Source organism: Cryptomeria japonica, chromosome 6, assembly GCF_030272615.1.
Source record: "Cryptomeria japonica chromosome 6, Sugi_1.0, whole genome shotgun sequence".
Taxonomy (NCBI): Eukaryota; Viridiplantae; Streptophyta; class Pinopsida; order Cupressales; family Cupressaceae; genus Cryptomeria; species Cryptomeria japonica.
In genome coordinates, this window is record NC_081410.1 from 232,095,790 (window position 1) to 232,114,037 (window position 18,248).

General features: G+C 37.8%; 1 protein-coding gene across 5 annotated transcripts in view; it reads right to left on the reverse strand.

Moving 5' to 3' along the window:
• Nucleotides 1-1,046: 1,046 nt before the first annotated feature.
• The window catches only part of LOC131071468 (filament-like plant protein 7), a 56,071-nt gene continuing 38,869 nt past the window's right edge, over nt 1,047-18,248 (reverse strand). For all 5 annotated transcript variants that reach the window (XM_058007324.2, XM_058007326.2, XM_058007327.2 and 2 more), the window contains 4 exons: nt 15,373-15,541; nt 12,387-15,084; nt 12,186-12,270; nt 1,047-2,943 (listed from right to left, as the gene is read on the reverse strand). In XM_058007324.2, coding sequence (XP_057863307.2) covers nt 2,317-2,943; nt 12,186-12,270; nt 12,387-15,084; nt 15,373-15,541 — 3,579 coding nt within the window. In that variant the 3' untranslated portion in view covers nt 1,047-2,316. The remainder of the gene's footprint in view (nt 2,944-12,185; nt 12,271-12,386; nt 15,085-15,372; nt 15,542-18,248) is intronic.

The following is an 18,248-nucleotide window of genomic DNA, read 5'->3' on the forward strand; positions in this document are numbered from 1 at the left end:
CTTTTTTCTCCAGACATTGATTTTTCAAGAATTTCTTACTTAGTCACAAAGTCGTGAATAATTGTTATTGTTACTACTCAAGATAATACAAGTTTATATCGTTGCCAAGTGTATACCATCCTAGTATGATGTAGGCTCTAGCTTCTACCTAAGACTCTGAGACAGGCATTCCATCAAGAAGAGTAGAGTAACATATCTAATTGCTTACGAGAAAACCCCCAAACACATTTTTCAAATTACTCACTTTGGTATGGTCAATTTCAAAGGTAATTTCAAAAGAGATGTTTAAATTTTTTTCCTTCAATGGATATGGATTGACAAGTGCTCCTAATGTCTATAGACTATCACATCTATCTTAACTATTAACTCAATGAAAAAGTGTTTCAAAACAAAGAAAATCTTCTAAATAGAGATCTAAAATGCAATAAAAAATCATCTGAATAATTAGCCAAAGCATTTTTTCCCGAAGAATGAAGCTCCTCAAGATTCCTAGAGGATTGTTTTCCATGCGTAAAATATCTCTAACAAGCAACCCCCTAATTTGGACAAAAAATACAAATAAGGGGAAGATAAAAGACGAAGAAAATGTCAGGAATACCACCGTTAAAAACAAAACAGAATTTTTGCTATGCCAAACAGAACTTCATAGCTTTTAACAACTAGATCTATGTGAAACCACGGTTCTAAACTCAAATTCTTCTTACAACACCATGCGAGAACAAATTCTTCTTACAACACCATGTGAGAACAATCAACGATAAATTGAAGTGAATCTTGAAATTCAGTAAAAATAAAAATTAGCACACTATAAGAAAACGATCAAGTGCTTTGTATTGCTCTGATAACCAGCAGTGTGATTACTAGCAATTTATCGAATTGATTTTATTGACACAAAATATTCAATGCCTCAAACCTTTTTTTTGGCAGAATGTCATCATGTCATCACCAGCTAGGATTATAAGCCTGCATTTTGTCATCTTTGAATATAGCATGCAATCTTAAGCATTGAAGCTTACAAGGCACACCATTACTCACAAAAATCATGATGGAGAATAAAAGATAATGATGCTTAGCATCAGTCAATACACTTAGATCGGGACAGTATGTTCCCATATAGTATCAGTCTTAAACAAACAACAAATAAGAGTTTACTTTATTGATGGATAAATAATTAGAATATATAACATGTCCATCACACCATCTCCCTTACAACTGAAAAGAAAAAGCAAAATTCATCATATGTTGCCTCTACCTTGTTATTCATGCCATATACATCTTCAAATAGCATGCATGTCAAAGTTGACAATCCATATTCTGCTGATCATGCAAACTATGCCAGGAGGCGTAGGTCAGTGCTTTGCCTGTTTACACATATACAGGAATTCTGTAGAAACATGGAGAATATGAATGGCCTTTTTGAGTGTTGGTTGTCGACCATCCTATAAGCCAATGGGCATGGTACTCACTGTAGAAATATAACTACACTTTTTTGTTACCACAACTCGATCATCATTTCTGTTGCATTCAAGCTGACTCTCAAACTCACCTGTACTTCTGCTTATAGTTGTGCATACTCAGTTGCAAATTTTCATTCAAAACCCTTTGTTTATCATCATGGTAAGAAATGCGCCTATCCAAAGGTCTACCAGAAGCATATTTTTGTTAAAAATATGTAGCAATTTTAGCATGGTAGCATTCAGTGTGACCAAACAAAAAGGAAACCTATTGCAAAAATCTCCCCATACCTCAAATCCCATTTCATAGAGAAAGTGACGAGGAAACAAATGACGCAAGATCAGACCCCACAGTAATTTCTTTTTGACATTTGTTCTTCAGTGAAGCAACTGAACCAATGACATAATGATAGCAAGATGGTATATCTAAAATTTGTATACCAGAAATTCTCTGCCAAATCACTTGTCTGAAAGAGCGCTCCAGAAGATATCTAAGGGATCACCATAAATGGATGATTAAGTTGTCACATAATACTCCTGCATCAAGAGAGGGAATTTTGTTCACTTCAAACAGCACATTTTTTTCATTGCGTTGCTCAATATCACTTCTTATACCAACCTCACCCATCATATTACTGGATTTGATCTAATAATCAAACATTGAACAGCAAACAGTCACCAATCACCCTAATGACTCCGTGACCCCTCCAAAAGACACTTGATGATTGTCCTGATTAACAGTGATCATGCCAAATTCGTGTAAACACCATTCTACGAAGCTACTTGCATGCATCAAACTTCTAAGGAAAACATTATTACAAACTTACAACAAAACTGTCACCAATTTCACATTTTGAACCTGTCAATATCCTTTCTTCTTTCGCCTGAGAAATCTGCTAAATGCACCCCCATGGCTTCGCTTTTTAGGTGAAGCAGATCCAGTTACATCAGCATTAGAATCTTTTGGAGATTCACTTCCAGAATTCGTTAGCTTCATGCTAAAGAATTTTGCTGGAGATACTGGTGAGGTCATGGTTGTCTCAGATTGAGCATTGCCTCCACTTACATTCTTTTCATGTTTATGTCCACCAATGCTCGAAGATTCTGAAGGCATCTGCCAACCATAAAACAATCCAGTTTTACCATTCCTGGGAGTGCTCGACTCTTGATAAGAATCCTCTTTTTCTGTTCCTGAGCAGAGAACATCTTTTGTTGTAGATTTGTCTGCTACACAATCCTGAGACCCCTCGTCTGCTACACAATCCTGAGACTCCTCAGCTATTGTTTCTGCTTGCATACGGTCCAGAAGTGAGGCATGTGTGTTTACACTTGGAGTAGTCTTTTCGGAGAAATGGGGAACTGAAGGTGACTGTAGAGAAATATCTTTTGCCTTACTTGGGGATGCAAGCGCCTTCAGTTGTTTCTCTACAGTGAGTATAGTCTGTTGGCATTCAGCTAGCTTCTTGTTGGCAGCTAAAATTTCTCTTTCCTGGTGACAAAAATGCATCAAACCAAAAAATTATGTGTGAGAATATTCTCGTTTCATCATGTCTGATAAGTGCTAATGCTATTCAACATAACAAAAGTAGCTAACATTTCCGAGATTCACATTCGATTTCTTAAGCCAGTAACTTACTGTGTAAGTATTAATTAACCTCAAAGCTTTTACTAAGCTCCTAACAGCATTTTACCTCCTGGATTTTCTAATCAACTTAAACAAAAGTATCCTTCAAAAGAACATACTTATTAACATGTGGAAAATGTCTGAGCAAGGAGACACTATTCAAAAGAACATACTTATTAACATGTGGAAAATGTCTGAGCAAGGAGACACTATTCAAAAGAACATACTTATTAACATGTGGCAAATGTCTGAGCAAGGAAACACTATCGTAGAATTTAGTAATTGCAAAGGTGATTATAAATCAAATTATTGCAGAATCATTAGCTAACATTTCAGTCATTCAAATTTCATTTCTTAAGCTTGTAACTTACCATGTAACATATCAATTAACTTCAAAGCTTTTATCAATCTCCTAACAGGATTTTATCTAGTGGATATTTATTAATCAACTAAATCAAAAGTATCCTTCAAAAGAAGATATATATGGTTAACCAGTGGTAAATGGATGAGCTAGGAAACACTCGTAGCATTTAGTTATTGTAAAGGTGATTAGAAATCAATTACAGAATCATAAGCTACCATTTCAGTCATTTACATTTCATTTCTTGGGCCAGCAACTTACCATGTAAAGAATAAATTAACTTGAAAGCTTTTATTAGGCAACTTTATGGAAATTTCCAGTGTTCCACGGGCGTTGGGCACGAGGGGACGCGGGGACAGGTTTCGAGGACGGCGGGACCAAGGGCCTAAGTTTGGGGATGGCGGCGGGGTGGTGGTGCTGATATAGTTATACATATACATATAGTACTTGAAAAACTAGTTTTGAAAAGATGTATGACAGTAAAACAGTATAAGAATTAGATTTCAAATGAAACTATAGGAAATTTGAAATACTAAATCTAAATACCAAGATTTCTTCAATGCTAATTGCTAATTAGTGATTGCTAAATAAAATTTGACAAATGAAATTGTCAAATTGGAGATTTCTATTATAACGAAAAAGGAAAACGAAAATATGAATATTTGATGCCATTGCAAAGTCTATAATAATAAAGATGATTACATTATTCATCATTACAATGAGTAGCCAAATACAAATACGTGTAGCAATAGCATTACAAAAGAGACTAGAGTCAAAGACAAAATGACAAAACTCAAAATGTAGCTAATGGAGGTCTCTAATCATCTGCGAACTCCTCCTCATTGGAACTGTTGGACTCCTGAAGATCAAGATCCCTCAAGCTCACACCAACTAGCCTTGCATTTGAAGTGGTAGGATCATCCTCATCAATCTATGAAGGCTCCTCTGGCTCTACATCCCATCGTGCTGCTGGACACTCCTTGTACGCAAGTGTCCTGCAGTCCATGAGACGCAAAGCACTGTGTACAGCCACAAGCTTCTCTGCTCTCTTAGAGGTGAGTTTGTTCCTCTTAAGAGAGCGGATGAAGCTATATGTAGACCAGTTCCTCTCAGCACCTGAAGAACTGGAAACTTGGGATAGCAGACAGATGGCTAGAGCGGTGGTCAAAGATTTTGGGCCATGACAATTCCACCACAAAAGTGGGTCCTCCTATGCCATAGTGTCTATATCCATCTTTGCCGCATCTGAATAACCTCTAAGAGTGGCAAATCTTCCCCACTCAATGCGAATTGTGCTGGCATCTTTGGAATCAAACATCTTCTCTACGCACCTAAAGAAACCCGCCTTCACCTCATCATCCTGAATCGGTGTCACTCTACCCGGTCTAGCCTTGTACCACTTAGGATTCAAGGCAAAGGCAGCCATATGCAAAGGAGTGTTCAACTTGTCCCATCTACGTTGAATGATAGGCCGGATTTGCTCATTGTAGAATGCTAGAGAGGGGTCCTTCACTCGTACAGCAGCCCTCATCTGTCAAGCATAGAGTCAATGCACTCATACACCTCTCCAAGGTTAGGTGCATCCCCATCCCCATATCTGATCACTTGGACAAATGGAGAAATGATGGAGACAATGTATTTCGCATCAGTCCAAAACACATCACTCTTCACTATCTCCTTCACCCTTCTCCCTTGCTCTGTCTTGGCCTTAGCCCACCTATTCCACTCATTAGTCATAACCATGAGTTGCAAGGCCTCTTGCAACTCAATCATTCTCTCCAAGAGAATGAAATAGGATGCATATCTAGTCTCACTTGGTTTCAAGAACTCCTTCGCGAAGGTCCTGATGAGTGCATGTGAAGTGTGGTGGTTGCAGATAAACATCTGCACATCTCTCGCATCTGTGACCACTCCTCTAATCCAGTCAATCTTCCCCATGTCCTGAGTGCATTGTTCATGGCATGCACACAACATGGGGTCCACCAAATGTGTCTATAGGCTGCCTCAATGAGTCCCCCTGCTGCTCTACACACATGGGTTGCATCTATCACTACTTGGACCACATTTTGTGGCCCAACCTCCTCAATAGCCTCCTTGAGGACCTGAAACTAGAAATCAGCATATTTACGATGCCCTGTACAATCAACTGCTCTAAGGAAGTATGGGCCCTCTGCACATGTGACCATGACGTTGATGAGTGGACGATGGCTAATGTTTGTCCACCCATCCATAACTATGTTGCACCCCGATGCTACCCAACATGCCTTCATCTTCTCCATCAAAATATTGATCTTGGAATAGCATTTATCCAAGATCGAGGTCCTCATTTTCGTCTCCCATGGTGGCACATAAGATGGTCCTCCCTTTGCCACCATAGCCATCATCTCCCTATAATAAGGAGACCATGTGAAATGGAATGCCATTGGCAAAGAAGAACTTGTCAATGGATTCATCTATCTCATCTCTTAGCTGCACATTAAACATATCAGCAATGGGGTTGCTCTGTGGTGTCTGCAACCTACGTTTTCTTGCCCTGGCGGCAGTAGAAGTGGAAGTGGATGGAGATCCAAACATCATTCCTCTCGTCTGCGAAGCATGAGAAGTATGTGGCGGATTCTGGCTGCGATGAAGGGCTGCCCTAGCAGACAAAGTAGTAGGCATTGAAATATTCATCTAGAACCCCCCCAAAGCCTGTTAAACTCAATTCTATACTGTATATTTTTAGCTTCCTCCAAAAACTTACAATGTTTCACGCCTTTTCCTCTCCAAAAAAAAAAGTGTGCATTCACCCTACTAATGCTACCAAACTATTCAGTGTCACAAATGTTGCACTTCCACTTCCTTGTTACCCCACTTGAATGTGATGTGCCTTGTACTGATATTCTTGAAGACGGTGCCAACAACTCTGAAGAGCAACCTGTACTAGCTGGTACACTCACCATAGAACTAGATTGGGCTCCAGGGTCAACCCCATGGTCACCCCCCTCATTTTTAGGTTCATATTCTGAATCATTCTCACTATGAGAATGGATTTCCATCTCATCTTCACTCATGCCTTGGGAGCTCATTGTGAAATTGACGCTGCATTTAAATTCCTATTCATCTCATTCATTCATCATTTTGCCCTCAAGATTCAACATCAAATCTCATTTTGAGAAATCATTCATCATTTTGCCCTCAAGATTCAACATCAAATCTCATTTTGAGATGAATAAGAAAAAAAAAATCCAAAAATGACATTGAACAGTGAAAATCAGAAAATAAAACCAAAAAAAAACAAAAAAAAGTTGAAAAACCTTACCTTGTGCTTGAAAAATCTCTCCAAAATGCAGTAGAATCTTCTCCTTCCTCTTCTTATTGCTTCTTCTAGCTCCTATCACACTTGCAATCACTTTTCTCACCCCTTCAATCAGTCTTCTTCAAGTTTTTCCTCCTCTTCAGCTTGTTGGAAAAAAAATCAGTTTTTCAAAATGAGAGTGAAATCAACAAAAAAACATGGTTTTGTGTTGTTTTGGGGTAAAGGGTGGGGCCCACGTCCAATTAGGGTTACCCCTTAACCCCCAAAAAAGTCACATTTTTAAAAAACTTAACTTTTACGTATTAGACTTTTTGTGGGGTGACGGGAGACGTTTGGGCGTCTCCCTGTCCCTCGAGAGATGTCTGCGGGACGGTGGGGGACGTCGCGTCCCCATCCCCCCGTCCCGAAGACGTCCCCGTCTCCGAGACGTGGCCAAAAAGGGGGAGGACGTGTCCCCGTGCAACACTGGAAATTTCTAATCAACTAAATCAAAATTATATTTCAAAAGAAGATATTTATCATCAACATGTGACAAATGAATGAGCAAGGCAACACTATTGTAGCATTAAGTAACAAACATGATTATAAATCAAATTATTGCAGAATCAAATAGACTCCTTGTTTTGGTGATTTCAAGTCGTGACTTCTAGACATTCTCTAGCTTGTGGTTGTCATTATTTTATGCAAATCAAGTTTCAAATTAAAGACAATAGATGAATGAAGTTGAATATCCCACTGGTTGAGGATTTCGTTCCACTATAAAACTCATTATCTTATTCTAACCAAATCTACTTAAGCCCCTAGAGTCTAACAGCATTAGTGAACATACATGGTCAGGAAGAATACAAACTCTATAGCCTTACAATTGGGCCATTGACTTAGAATCACCCTCCTCTCCAGCTCTGACTTGAAATCTGGCCACTGATTCCACTTTGCCATCACGATCATTAGTTGCAATGCCTCTTACAACTCGAGAACCCTCTTCAAGAGAATGAAGTATGATGCATATCCAGTCTCTACAAGTTTCAAAAAACTCCTTAGAGAAGGTCCTAAAGAATGCATACGAATTATGGCAGTTGCAAATAAACATTTGCACATCTCTAGTATCATAAACTACCTCTTTGATCCATCTGATTTTGTCCATGTCCTTGAGTGCATTATTCATGGCATGCACACAAGGAGTCCACCAAATAAATCTATAGGCTGCCTTAATCAATTTCTCCACAACTTTGCACACGTCACTACTTGCACCACATTCTCTGGCCAACCTTCTCGATACCATCTCTAACAATTTGGAACTAAAAATCAGCATCCTTGTGGTGCCCTAAACGATCAAATAGCCCTAAGGAAGTAAAGGGCCTCTGTACATATGACCATGACATTGATGAGTGGACAATGCCTAATATCCATACAACCATCCATAATTGTGCTGCATCCACTAGTGATGTGGGTAGCCTTCATTTTCTCCACTATGATAGTAATCTTGAAATAATTCTTATCCAAGGTGGTTGTCCTAAATTCAATCTCCCTTGGTGGCACATATGATGGTCTTGCTCTCATTATTTTTACCACAATCTCCTTAATATAAGGAAAGTGTGCCACATAGAATGGAATGCTATTGGCAAGAAGAATTTGCTAATGGCATCATTCATTTCATCCCTAGTTTCCCCTTAGGCTATGTTGTGGCTTTCTTTGAACAAGATGTAAAAGAAGTGAATGAGCTGAAACTCGTGAATCTGGCGAAATTGTAGAACTGATAGTAGGATTCCTCAATGGCAACACAGCAAGTACAAGACTTCGATCATCAACATAACCCCACAATCTATTTATTTCAATAAAAGATTCAAGTGACGCTCCATTACATACTCTTACATCTTTGCTTATCACATAACAGTGTGCATTAATTCTTGTGATGTTTCCTTGAAATTCAAATTGATAGGAATGATTTTTCCATAACATGGAGCCCCCCATTGCCCCAAGCTTTGCTTGCAATCTAGTAGCAAATTGTTTTAAAGGCAACATCTTATCAAAGATACCCTTTACAAAATTCTCTAATAATTTGGAAGGGCAACTAAAATGTGCATTGCCAATAGAACTAAACTCTAAGACTTTGATTGAACCCCCATAGGCTCTTCCTAATCTGCTTCATCACTCATGTTGTGAGAAGTAGAATGCAATAAACAAAATTTATGATTACCACACATGTGACAATAATAAATCATATAGGCTTAAGACACAAGGATTTTGTTTTTGTTTTTCTTAATTTTGGTTGCACAAAGAGCAAAAACAAAAGATCACAAAAAATATAAATTCTTGTTCTTCAACCTTCATCAAACAAGGATTCCGCTTTTGTTTTTCTTACTTTAAATCGCACAAAGAATAAAAGCAAAGGATACACAAAAGACATAAAATCCTACTTTGACTTGTAAATTTTAAATAAATATTTAAACAAATTTGCAAAAAAAGTATTTATAAATAATTTAACAAATAAATTTGAACACTAAAATATCATTTTTTAAAAATTACAAAATCTAAAATTTGATTATTTGGAAAACTAAAATTCAAATTGTAACAATGTAAAACCCCTAGAACCTAAATTAGTTGCTAAATTAGACTGCAATTATTATATTGAAGGTAAACCAAAAAAAATTAAAAACCGGTCATGAAGGGCCAAAGATTACCTTGAGGCTTGAAGAATGTGTTGATTCAACAATTAATTGATGAAGACTTCACACTTGCTCTTAATATCACCAAAATTGTATAATAAAGCTTGCTTTGTGCACAAGCAAATTATTCATAGCATGGAAGTTCTAGTTAGCTTTTTTATTCGTTCTCATGCAGTACTTTGTAAAAACTTACCAAAAACTATCATATTCAGAAAATAGAAACATAAATAGAATCCTGTTTAAATAGATTAAATTCTTCTATTTATTGTCAATTTATTAATCGCTTCTCTCCCCTCCTGAATGATTCATTATCATTTATTATATTAAATCAATGTTTCGTCTGTGACTTAACACAGAAATTCATAAAAGAATATTATGTATTTAATACATTTTAAATAATTGGTTCTAAAAGAACCCGTGCAGTTCGGCAGACTTCACGTTGGTTCGTGTTGTATGGAAAGGAAATTTTACGCATACTTGCTACTAGGTCGTTGTTTAGGAATTGTTCTGTGTTATATTATGCTTTGTGAATTAACATTGTGAAATACTACAAGCTTGGTGTTGTTGTGTCTATTGAAATAGATAATTGCAGCTTTGTGTGCAATTTGCTGATTCTTATTACTGATTACACTATCCTAAATTCAACTCCAATGTGTACTCATCTTCTTCTAATCTCTAATTTTAGATACAAGCAGGAAACGTGTCTACTTTCTTTAGAGCAAACTTTCTGCATAGAAAGATATTAAGGCCTTTTGTCTTGTACGGAAGTGCTAATTAGACTTGTTCTCCAGCCAGAGTACAAAAAGACAAATGTACTTCAAGCTGGTTCCCTTTACATGTTAAAAGAAATCCCTCTAGTTCTCGGTGCTATTAGAATTTCTTGTGTATGGAAATTTGCAGTGTTCCACGGGGGCTCGTTCCCCAAAAAAAACCTACATCCCCTATAGGGGGACGTTTACGAGACTTGGGTACTTGGAGACGTTCCCCCACAGCATCACCACTTCCACCACCTTCTCTGGGTCGCTTGCTATATGCACATGCCATTACATAATGATTGCAACCTTTAACTTCGTGAAAACTAGTTGGCCTTTCATGGAGCACTCGCAGAGATGTTATATTACAGATTTTGCCTTGAATATTTCAATTCATCTCTATTTTTATATCAGCACTGCCTCGCCATCACCGCTCTGCTGTTGTCCCCCCATCGTCCCCTCACCATCCACAAATTTAGGCCCTCGGTCCCCGGGCCTCTAAAACCCATCCCTGCATCCCCCCAGCAAATTTAGAGGATGATTTTGCCTTACACATTGTTCCATTGTGTGTTGTGTTATTCCACAAGGCACAAATTGAAAACTTAACAAATCTATCTAGACCTAGGGCTTAAGGCTTTATCTATACTCATGCTGAATTGTTCCAAGAACCCTTATGTTCCAAGAAAGAACTAAGATTGCTTACCTGATTTGTGTTTTTGGCTTTGAAGGCCAATTCCAATAGCTTTTCAGCTGTCTCATCTGTTTGAACTTCTGTATTATTTTTCCTAACTTTACCAATTTGTGCATTGGGATTGGATAGAGAGAAGACAGGAGGCTCCTCATCTTCCATAGCTGTTCTCAGGAAGCACATTTTCAGTATTCCTTCATTTCCTTGGTAATCTCTTTCTTCCTCCTCAGGTTCATCTGGTTCTAGAACCATAAATGGGTTGGAAGTGAGGATATCCTTGATAGCTTACCCTGATTTTTGGGCAATTTTGGGCTTCACGAGATTTCATTTCCATTGAGTCTTCATAGCACGTATTGTATTTGAAGGGAATCTGTTTGTAATCTAGCTGCCAAGAGAAAATCATATCGTTCACTCTTAAGTTCAAAGCTTCAAGTAGTGCTTTAACAGATCCACTTCCACACAAATATTTGCCACGAAGAATTTTTTTCTTTGGTCTAAGCCAACATTTTGTGGACCCAATCAAGTTGCCAATGGATTCAATTCTTCTTCATACCATAGATGCAAGGGGTGGAAAGCAAGCCACAACCAAACTGGCACAAGGGCGAGAATCTCTTCAAGAGAGTCAAAATTAGGGTTATAGTTATTCAGATAGAGGCAACAAGGACCTAAAATCTAGGAACCATTTCTGAAGATCAGATCCTACTCATCTTCGTCAGAGAAGATGACAACAGAAAAAACCTTTCCACACAGGATGATTTCTATGCTGCCATGGACTTTTATCCTCCGTTCTTTCTCTACCCATTGTTCCAGCCTTTTGGGGGAAGGCCATGCTCCTGAAAAATTTGCCCACCAGTGCTAGGTCCAAAAGATTGATCAACATGTCATCAATTTGACTTTGAGGGATACCCACTATGGGAACTTCTTTTCATCTTTTGACAATGCAATGATTGGCTCTCTTCAACTAGTTTTCACTTAGCCATGGCTTCAGAGCCCATTTGTTTCAGTAGGGACTTCATCAGAAAGATTAGGAGACAATGTGTCCTTGAAACAGAGGGAGGCCATGGAAGATCTCAGGTTCCCTTCAGAGGGGGAAGGCAGGAATGGAGTATTGGCTCAATCAGCCCAGTCAGCCCTGAAAATTAGAAAAAATGGCTACCTTCTAATTTTAGATATGTCTGTGCCTTAAAAACTTCACACAATTGCTTTACTTGCAAGTCAAACAAAGGATATTTTTAATCCAACTTTTGTTTTCGTATTTTAGCTTTTTTCTTTGTACAATCACCCATACAAAAACATGAAAGAAATGCATGCTTACTTTAATTTATCTAGTCTTAAAAGGTACCTTTTTCAGTCGCTTCTGTTCATCTGCAGTAGACTCGGATAAAAGTGCAGTATTTTCATCTTTAGAGTTGTCATCTTTGCCTCCACTGTAGGAGAAAAAGAATATTAGATTATAACAAAAGAATCACATTCGTAATAACTATAAACATACAGGCATAAGTAACCTGCTGACCAAGACTACAGAATTAGGTGACGGAATTACCTCTCCAATTGTAATTGCAGGTCAAGACATGTGGCCTCTAATTCCTGGAAACAACTGCCTTTCTCTTCGAGCTCCGCCTGTAATGAGGTGAATTTCTCTTGAAACTGATATAATTCAGCTCTAGCAGCTTTGAGTTGAAATTCAAGTTCTTCATTCATAGAAATGTGATTTTCTCTTTCTTTCTCCAAAGACAGTTTTAATTCCTTAATTGCTATAAGCTGCTTCTGTAAATCTTCAATTTTTTTCTCTGATTCTAGGAGTTGAGACTTGAGTGCCTCAATATTCTTATTTGCTAGTTGAAACATCGCCTCCAGCTCTTGTTTTTCTGATTGCAGGATAGTGAGCTCCACTTTAAGTTTATTGTTTTCTTCACAAAAATGGTGTTCAAGCGATTCTTTGTCTGATATCAATTTTTGTGATACTTCAACCTTATTAATGTCATTTGAAGTTAAGTTTAACTCAGAAGCTCCAGCAGCAAGTGTAGAAGTTATAGATTGATTTTCATATTGCCCCTTCTCAACCCTTTTAGACTTTCCTTGCCCAAATGTTGGGCTATCTCCACCATGACCTTCTGATTCACTGCCACTATGCAATTCATCATCCCATGCCAATTGTTTCTTGATTATAGCTCTCATGCTTGACACATCTTGAAGTGAGAAAAAATGATTTACAATCCAGTCTAATGCAAAACTAATCTTTTCAACAAACTCCACTATGTCAGCCTTTCCTTGAAGAAGATCACTGCAAACCTTTGCAAGACTTTGAATGAGAGAGTTCAACTCAGAATTCTGCCATTGAAGAACGCGCATACTATAGCCCGGAACAGATATAGAGTTTTGAATGGGAAGAGATCCAGTAGAATTTAGTGGCATATTCTCAGAATGAGCATTCTCAACAGAGTTTGAATGAACAAAGCCTTCAATAAGCTCCAGTATTTTATGAATAGAGGCATTCAACTTTGAGTCAACGGAGGCTTCTTTATTATGTTTGGAACATGAAAATGGACTGATTTCATCTTCAGAAGAATTTCCTTCAGAGGGAGATTGTGGTGAGAACTGACCTGATATGGGTTCATCTAAAGAACCATTCTCAAAACCGGGAGTACTTAAAACTTTCAGACAAGTCAACTTTTCTTTTATTTTGCTAATTTGTTCACTGTCTGAATGTTGAGATGCTGTAATAGCAGCCTTGACATTCTCCAAGACTTCATCCATGTTCTTCCCTTTTGCATGGGTGTTTAAAATCATGTGCAAAATCTCTTGAGTGCTGGAAAAGGCTAACTCATTGACTGGCATCCTAGATTCAAAGGTTGAAGACTGCTGTGTTTGTTCTTTGTGTTTTTTAGCCACTAGAACATCAGCTTCCCTCTTTGTAGGGCTTTCTTCTAAAGGAACTTTCTTATCCATTATAGGTAATGTATTGCCATTTTTGTTTGTTTTCAATTCAGTATGGCTGCCGGATAGCTCTTTTGTTTTTCCAGAAAATGTTGGTGACTCTTCTTGCTTTTCAGAAGAAACTGTGGCTAAACGTTCCATTTCAATAAAATCATCCATCAAATCAAATTCTGGTGATTCAAGTACCTTATTTTTCAGCATGCTTGGTTTCTCTTTCTTAAAATGTGCAAGTTCTGAAATCAATGCAGTTGCCCAAGACTCAGCACAGCTAGCTTCATCTTCATTGCCTCCATCCTCAGAGATTGAAGCAAGGCTTGGTTCAGATGTCATTTTGACATATTTTGACAAATCCATGTGACCATCAGTAGCTGTGCCATTTATTCGACTGATACCATTCTCTTTACACAGACCATCTAATTGTGACTCAACCTTTGATAACTTATTAGCTGTCCGCGCACACATTACCCTTGAAGCTTGAAGTTCACTGTTCCTCTTTGCTATAGTATTTTTGAGAATTTCAGTTTCTGCTTCCATAGAGAACAAGCGCTCTGACAGGAACTGTATTTGTTTTATGCTATTTTCCTGAGCACTATCACTAAATTGATCCTCTGACACTGACCCCAATCCCCCTTTTCTTGCATTCAGCCTTTTTCTTTTCCACTCAGCTGTATCCTTTGAAAGTGTTTCAACTTCCATCCTCATCTGAGCCACAGCAGCAGGCCCAGGCAATTTTTTCCGGACAAGAACGCGCAATCTCTGGCATTCTGTCTCTAATTTGGCAATTTTTTTCATGCTCTCTGAATGTTGCCTGTTAGCAGCATCAGCTGATTTTCTATTGTACTCTTTCTCTTCATTGCGTATTTCTAGTTCCTTTTCTAGGACACAAATTTCATATTTTACTGAAGCATTCTCCTCTTCCAAAGATCTTAGTCTTATCTGCGACACACTTACTTCAGCTTCAGCCTGAATTTTGCCTTCCCTCACTTCGTCCAGTTGCCTCATCCACTCTTGAAGAGACTTGTGAAGTGCACTGTTTTCTGCACCCATTTCTAGTAGCCTTCGATTTGTTTCTGCCAGTTTTGCTTCTAGTTCTTGCTGAATCATATCTAGTTCTCTAGCTTTCTTCATGACAACATCATGGATGGCCTGCTCTTGTTCTTCTCGTACATGGCGTAGTTGTCGCATGCATTCTTTCAATGCTCCATCAAGATGAGAAACGCGATCTTCAGCTGCAACTTTCTGCTGGCGTGCAGCATCAAGTTCTTGTTTCAGAGAAACTGCATCCTCTCTAGCTTTTTCCCAGCCTGAATTGCATTAGAGTTTTAATTAAAATTCATTGAACACTTTAAATTTAACTTCCAAGGAAAACATATATATAGACTTATAGTAATTAGTACAATGCCTTTTGCTCCTATGAGTTGTCTCAGATCAACTTAGAAAAGAATGTTGGGTGTAACATCTAATTAGTCGTACAGCAAGAAGCCAGAATAAAGTTGCCCTCCAAAACCTTGAATGACTGAATAAAACATTAGAAACATAAAAATTATGGGGAATGGAAATTTGTAGAAACTAAAGATGACATGTAACATTACCTGACACAGCTTCTTCAGCAACCTTCGCATGTTGTTTTACTAGATCATCTTTAGCATTGCTTTCAGCAAGAGCAGCAGCTAGTCTTTCACGTAGATCTTTCACATTATTTGAGAGCATCAATTGATTTGTTGTTTCATCAGAATACTCAGTCACAGCTGACTTCAGATCCTGTGACATTCACAATCATTTGGCATAATAACTCTATTAAAATCTGTGGTTCGTATTTGTACTCAGCATCAACAATCTTAAAAGGCGTGTAGGGGTACAGTAATTTTCTGACACTATTTTAAATAACTAAGTACTATTTTTGCTATTAGTTGTCTGCGAGTACACACTCTCCACAGAGTCGAGTCTTTGCCTTACTGAATTTGTTGAGGAAAACCTCAAGAGAGAACATTGAAATTTAAGAGCTTTAAATAATCACCATAGGATGGTTTCTAGATTATTTATAGTTTATACTTTGCATTCCTATTCTTATCACGCTTGATAATGGTTATCGATTGCATTGGTCCAACATGCATGAGTTAAGTAGGAAATTTAACAATTGACTCTGAACATCTACTCCATATCCCCAAGTAAATGCTTGATCTAAATCCTCTAACAAAACATTAAAAAAGATCCCTCTTCACATTATTGTGGAGTCTTGATGGGATTGGCATGTTCAATTGTTCATACTTCCTAGGTCTTTGGAGACTGCCATGGATACAACTCCCTGGTCTCTTGGATATGGTTTCAAGGCTAAAATCATCTATCCCTGAGAGTGAACATTTTGAAAAAATATAATGATTAGGAGAAGCGGACCACCCACCTTGCTTAGTTCAAACAATTAGACAAGTAAATACTTGACACCAAGTAAAACAATCATGCATATGCAAATGTTAAATGCCAAAAATCTTAATGCCCCACATCCTCTGAATGTGGGTCGTAAATACTCATTTTCAATAAAGACCACAAAATGAAAGTAAGGTTAGCTTCTAGACAATTTGGACTCTTTAAACTAGCCAATTTTAAAGGCCGGCAACCCCTAAAGGACCCAATTATCATCACCTTTAGATTTAATGTCTAATAGCCTGCCTCCAAGCCCAAAGTACTCTACAATTGGTAGAAGCATATATTTCTCCTATTTCGTGATATGCCAACCTCCCATGGATAGGCTTGTGTGTGTGTGTGCTCATGAATTCATTATTGGCATGCACATATATGGTGACAATCATAACTATGCTAATGCAAACTACACACAATAATATGCAAAATAGAAAGGCTATATACTACAATGTCTCAAAATCATGTAACAAAGTCTAGTCTCATGACATGTGCATGCCTTAGAATGTGCTATACAACGGTACAAAATTTGGGTCATATTAAACACCTTATCTAATCTCCCCTTTAAGATCTATCTCTCTATTGTAAGTTTCCAAAGACACACCTCGTCACTAGCTAATCCTAAAACAATTACTATCCTCTTGTTGGAGTCAATGGCCTCGCTACTAGCTCCATCCTCAACTACGTATTCTACACCATCTCCCTAAAAAATTGAGCACCGAACTGCAACATGCACTTCCCTAGGCCATCATTTACATTAATGTCTCAATCAATGTGGTTGTGTTGCCTACGGGAGTTTTGAAACACTATCTCCATTGCATGTTCCCAGCTTGCCAAATCTAGATCCCTTTATCTATTTGACCCATCTACACAATCATTGCAATGAAATAAAACCAAAGCAAAATCAAGATATAATCATAATGTTTTCTTCCCGATGTATGTCTATAGCACAAATCATGATTTTATGACAAGTGCAACCTAAATAATTGTTGGCCTCACTCCACCACTAGAAGCACTCACGTCATGGTAACATTTTTTGCATTAATCATCTAACCTAATCTAGCCTATGGAAAAGGAATTTGTTGTCCCTGCTTTCCTTCTTCTTGTGGTGTTACTTGTTCCCTCCCCTTCCATCACAACACCCAAACTTTAAATGGCCAAATTCTAGCTCCATGGTAGCATCATCTAGCTTAAAACACCATCACATAAGGATCTCTAATGAACACACATTGTACATCAATGAAATGGGTGTGACCTAGTCCTATACATCAAAGTGACACATAGTGAAATCAACTTGTGTACCAGCTGCTTTTGATATGCTTGTATTCATAGACAAGCCCAATGATGAATTCCACTTTTATATTCTCACATTCCCTTTCTTGGTCATTGATTGGCCTCGTAAGGCCTTCTATTTATGTGCAAGCCCAATCACAAACTCCATTTTGTGCAAACATACACAACACTTTATCTTGGGCCTTTTTCATTCATTCACCTCATAAGATAATTATCAATGTTTTCACAGTTATTTTCAAAAAAAAAATCCAATGTCACTTGTGACCAACATTTTTTGGGTCCTATAAACAAATCTAACTTCTTGTTTCTTTAAATTCTGCCTATTTGGTCCCTACGTTTCAAGGTCATAATGTGATGACATGTCGCTCTCTATCTTGTGTTGGTTCTTACCTAAAAACAATTCTAACCCCCAAACATCAAGGATATTCATTCACTCTTACCAACACTATCAATTGAATTTAGTATGTATTATAGTTCACATGAAACCAGTTACAGTAGAGTTACTAGATTCACTCAACAATCATACACAAGACTTCTAGCTTTCTCTTGGATTCATCAATAAGGTCTGATCAAGAAGTAGCTAATTGTTAGATTTAAATCATATGCACCTTCTTCTCACAATACTATCAAAGCCTTGGAATCCTTAAAAACTGTTGTATTTTCTACATATGCCTTTCTTAAGTAGACATGAAGAGCCTTACAATAGCAAGGTAAAGTTGTATAGTGTATTGCTTCTATCTTTGCATATTGAGGATTTATG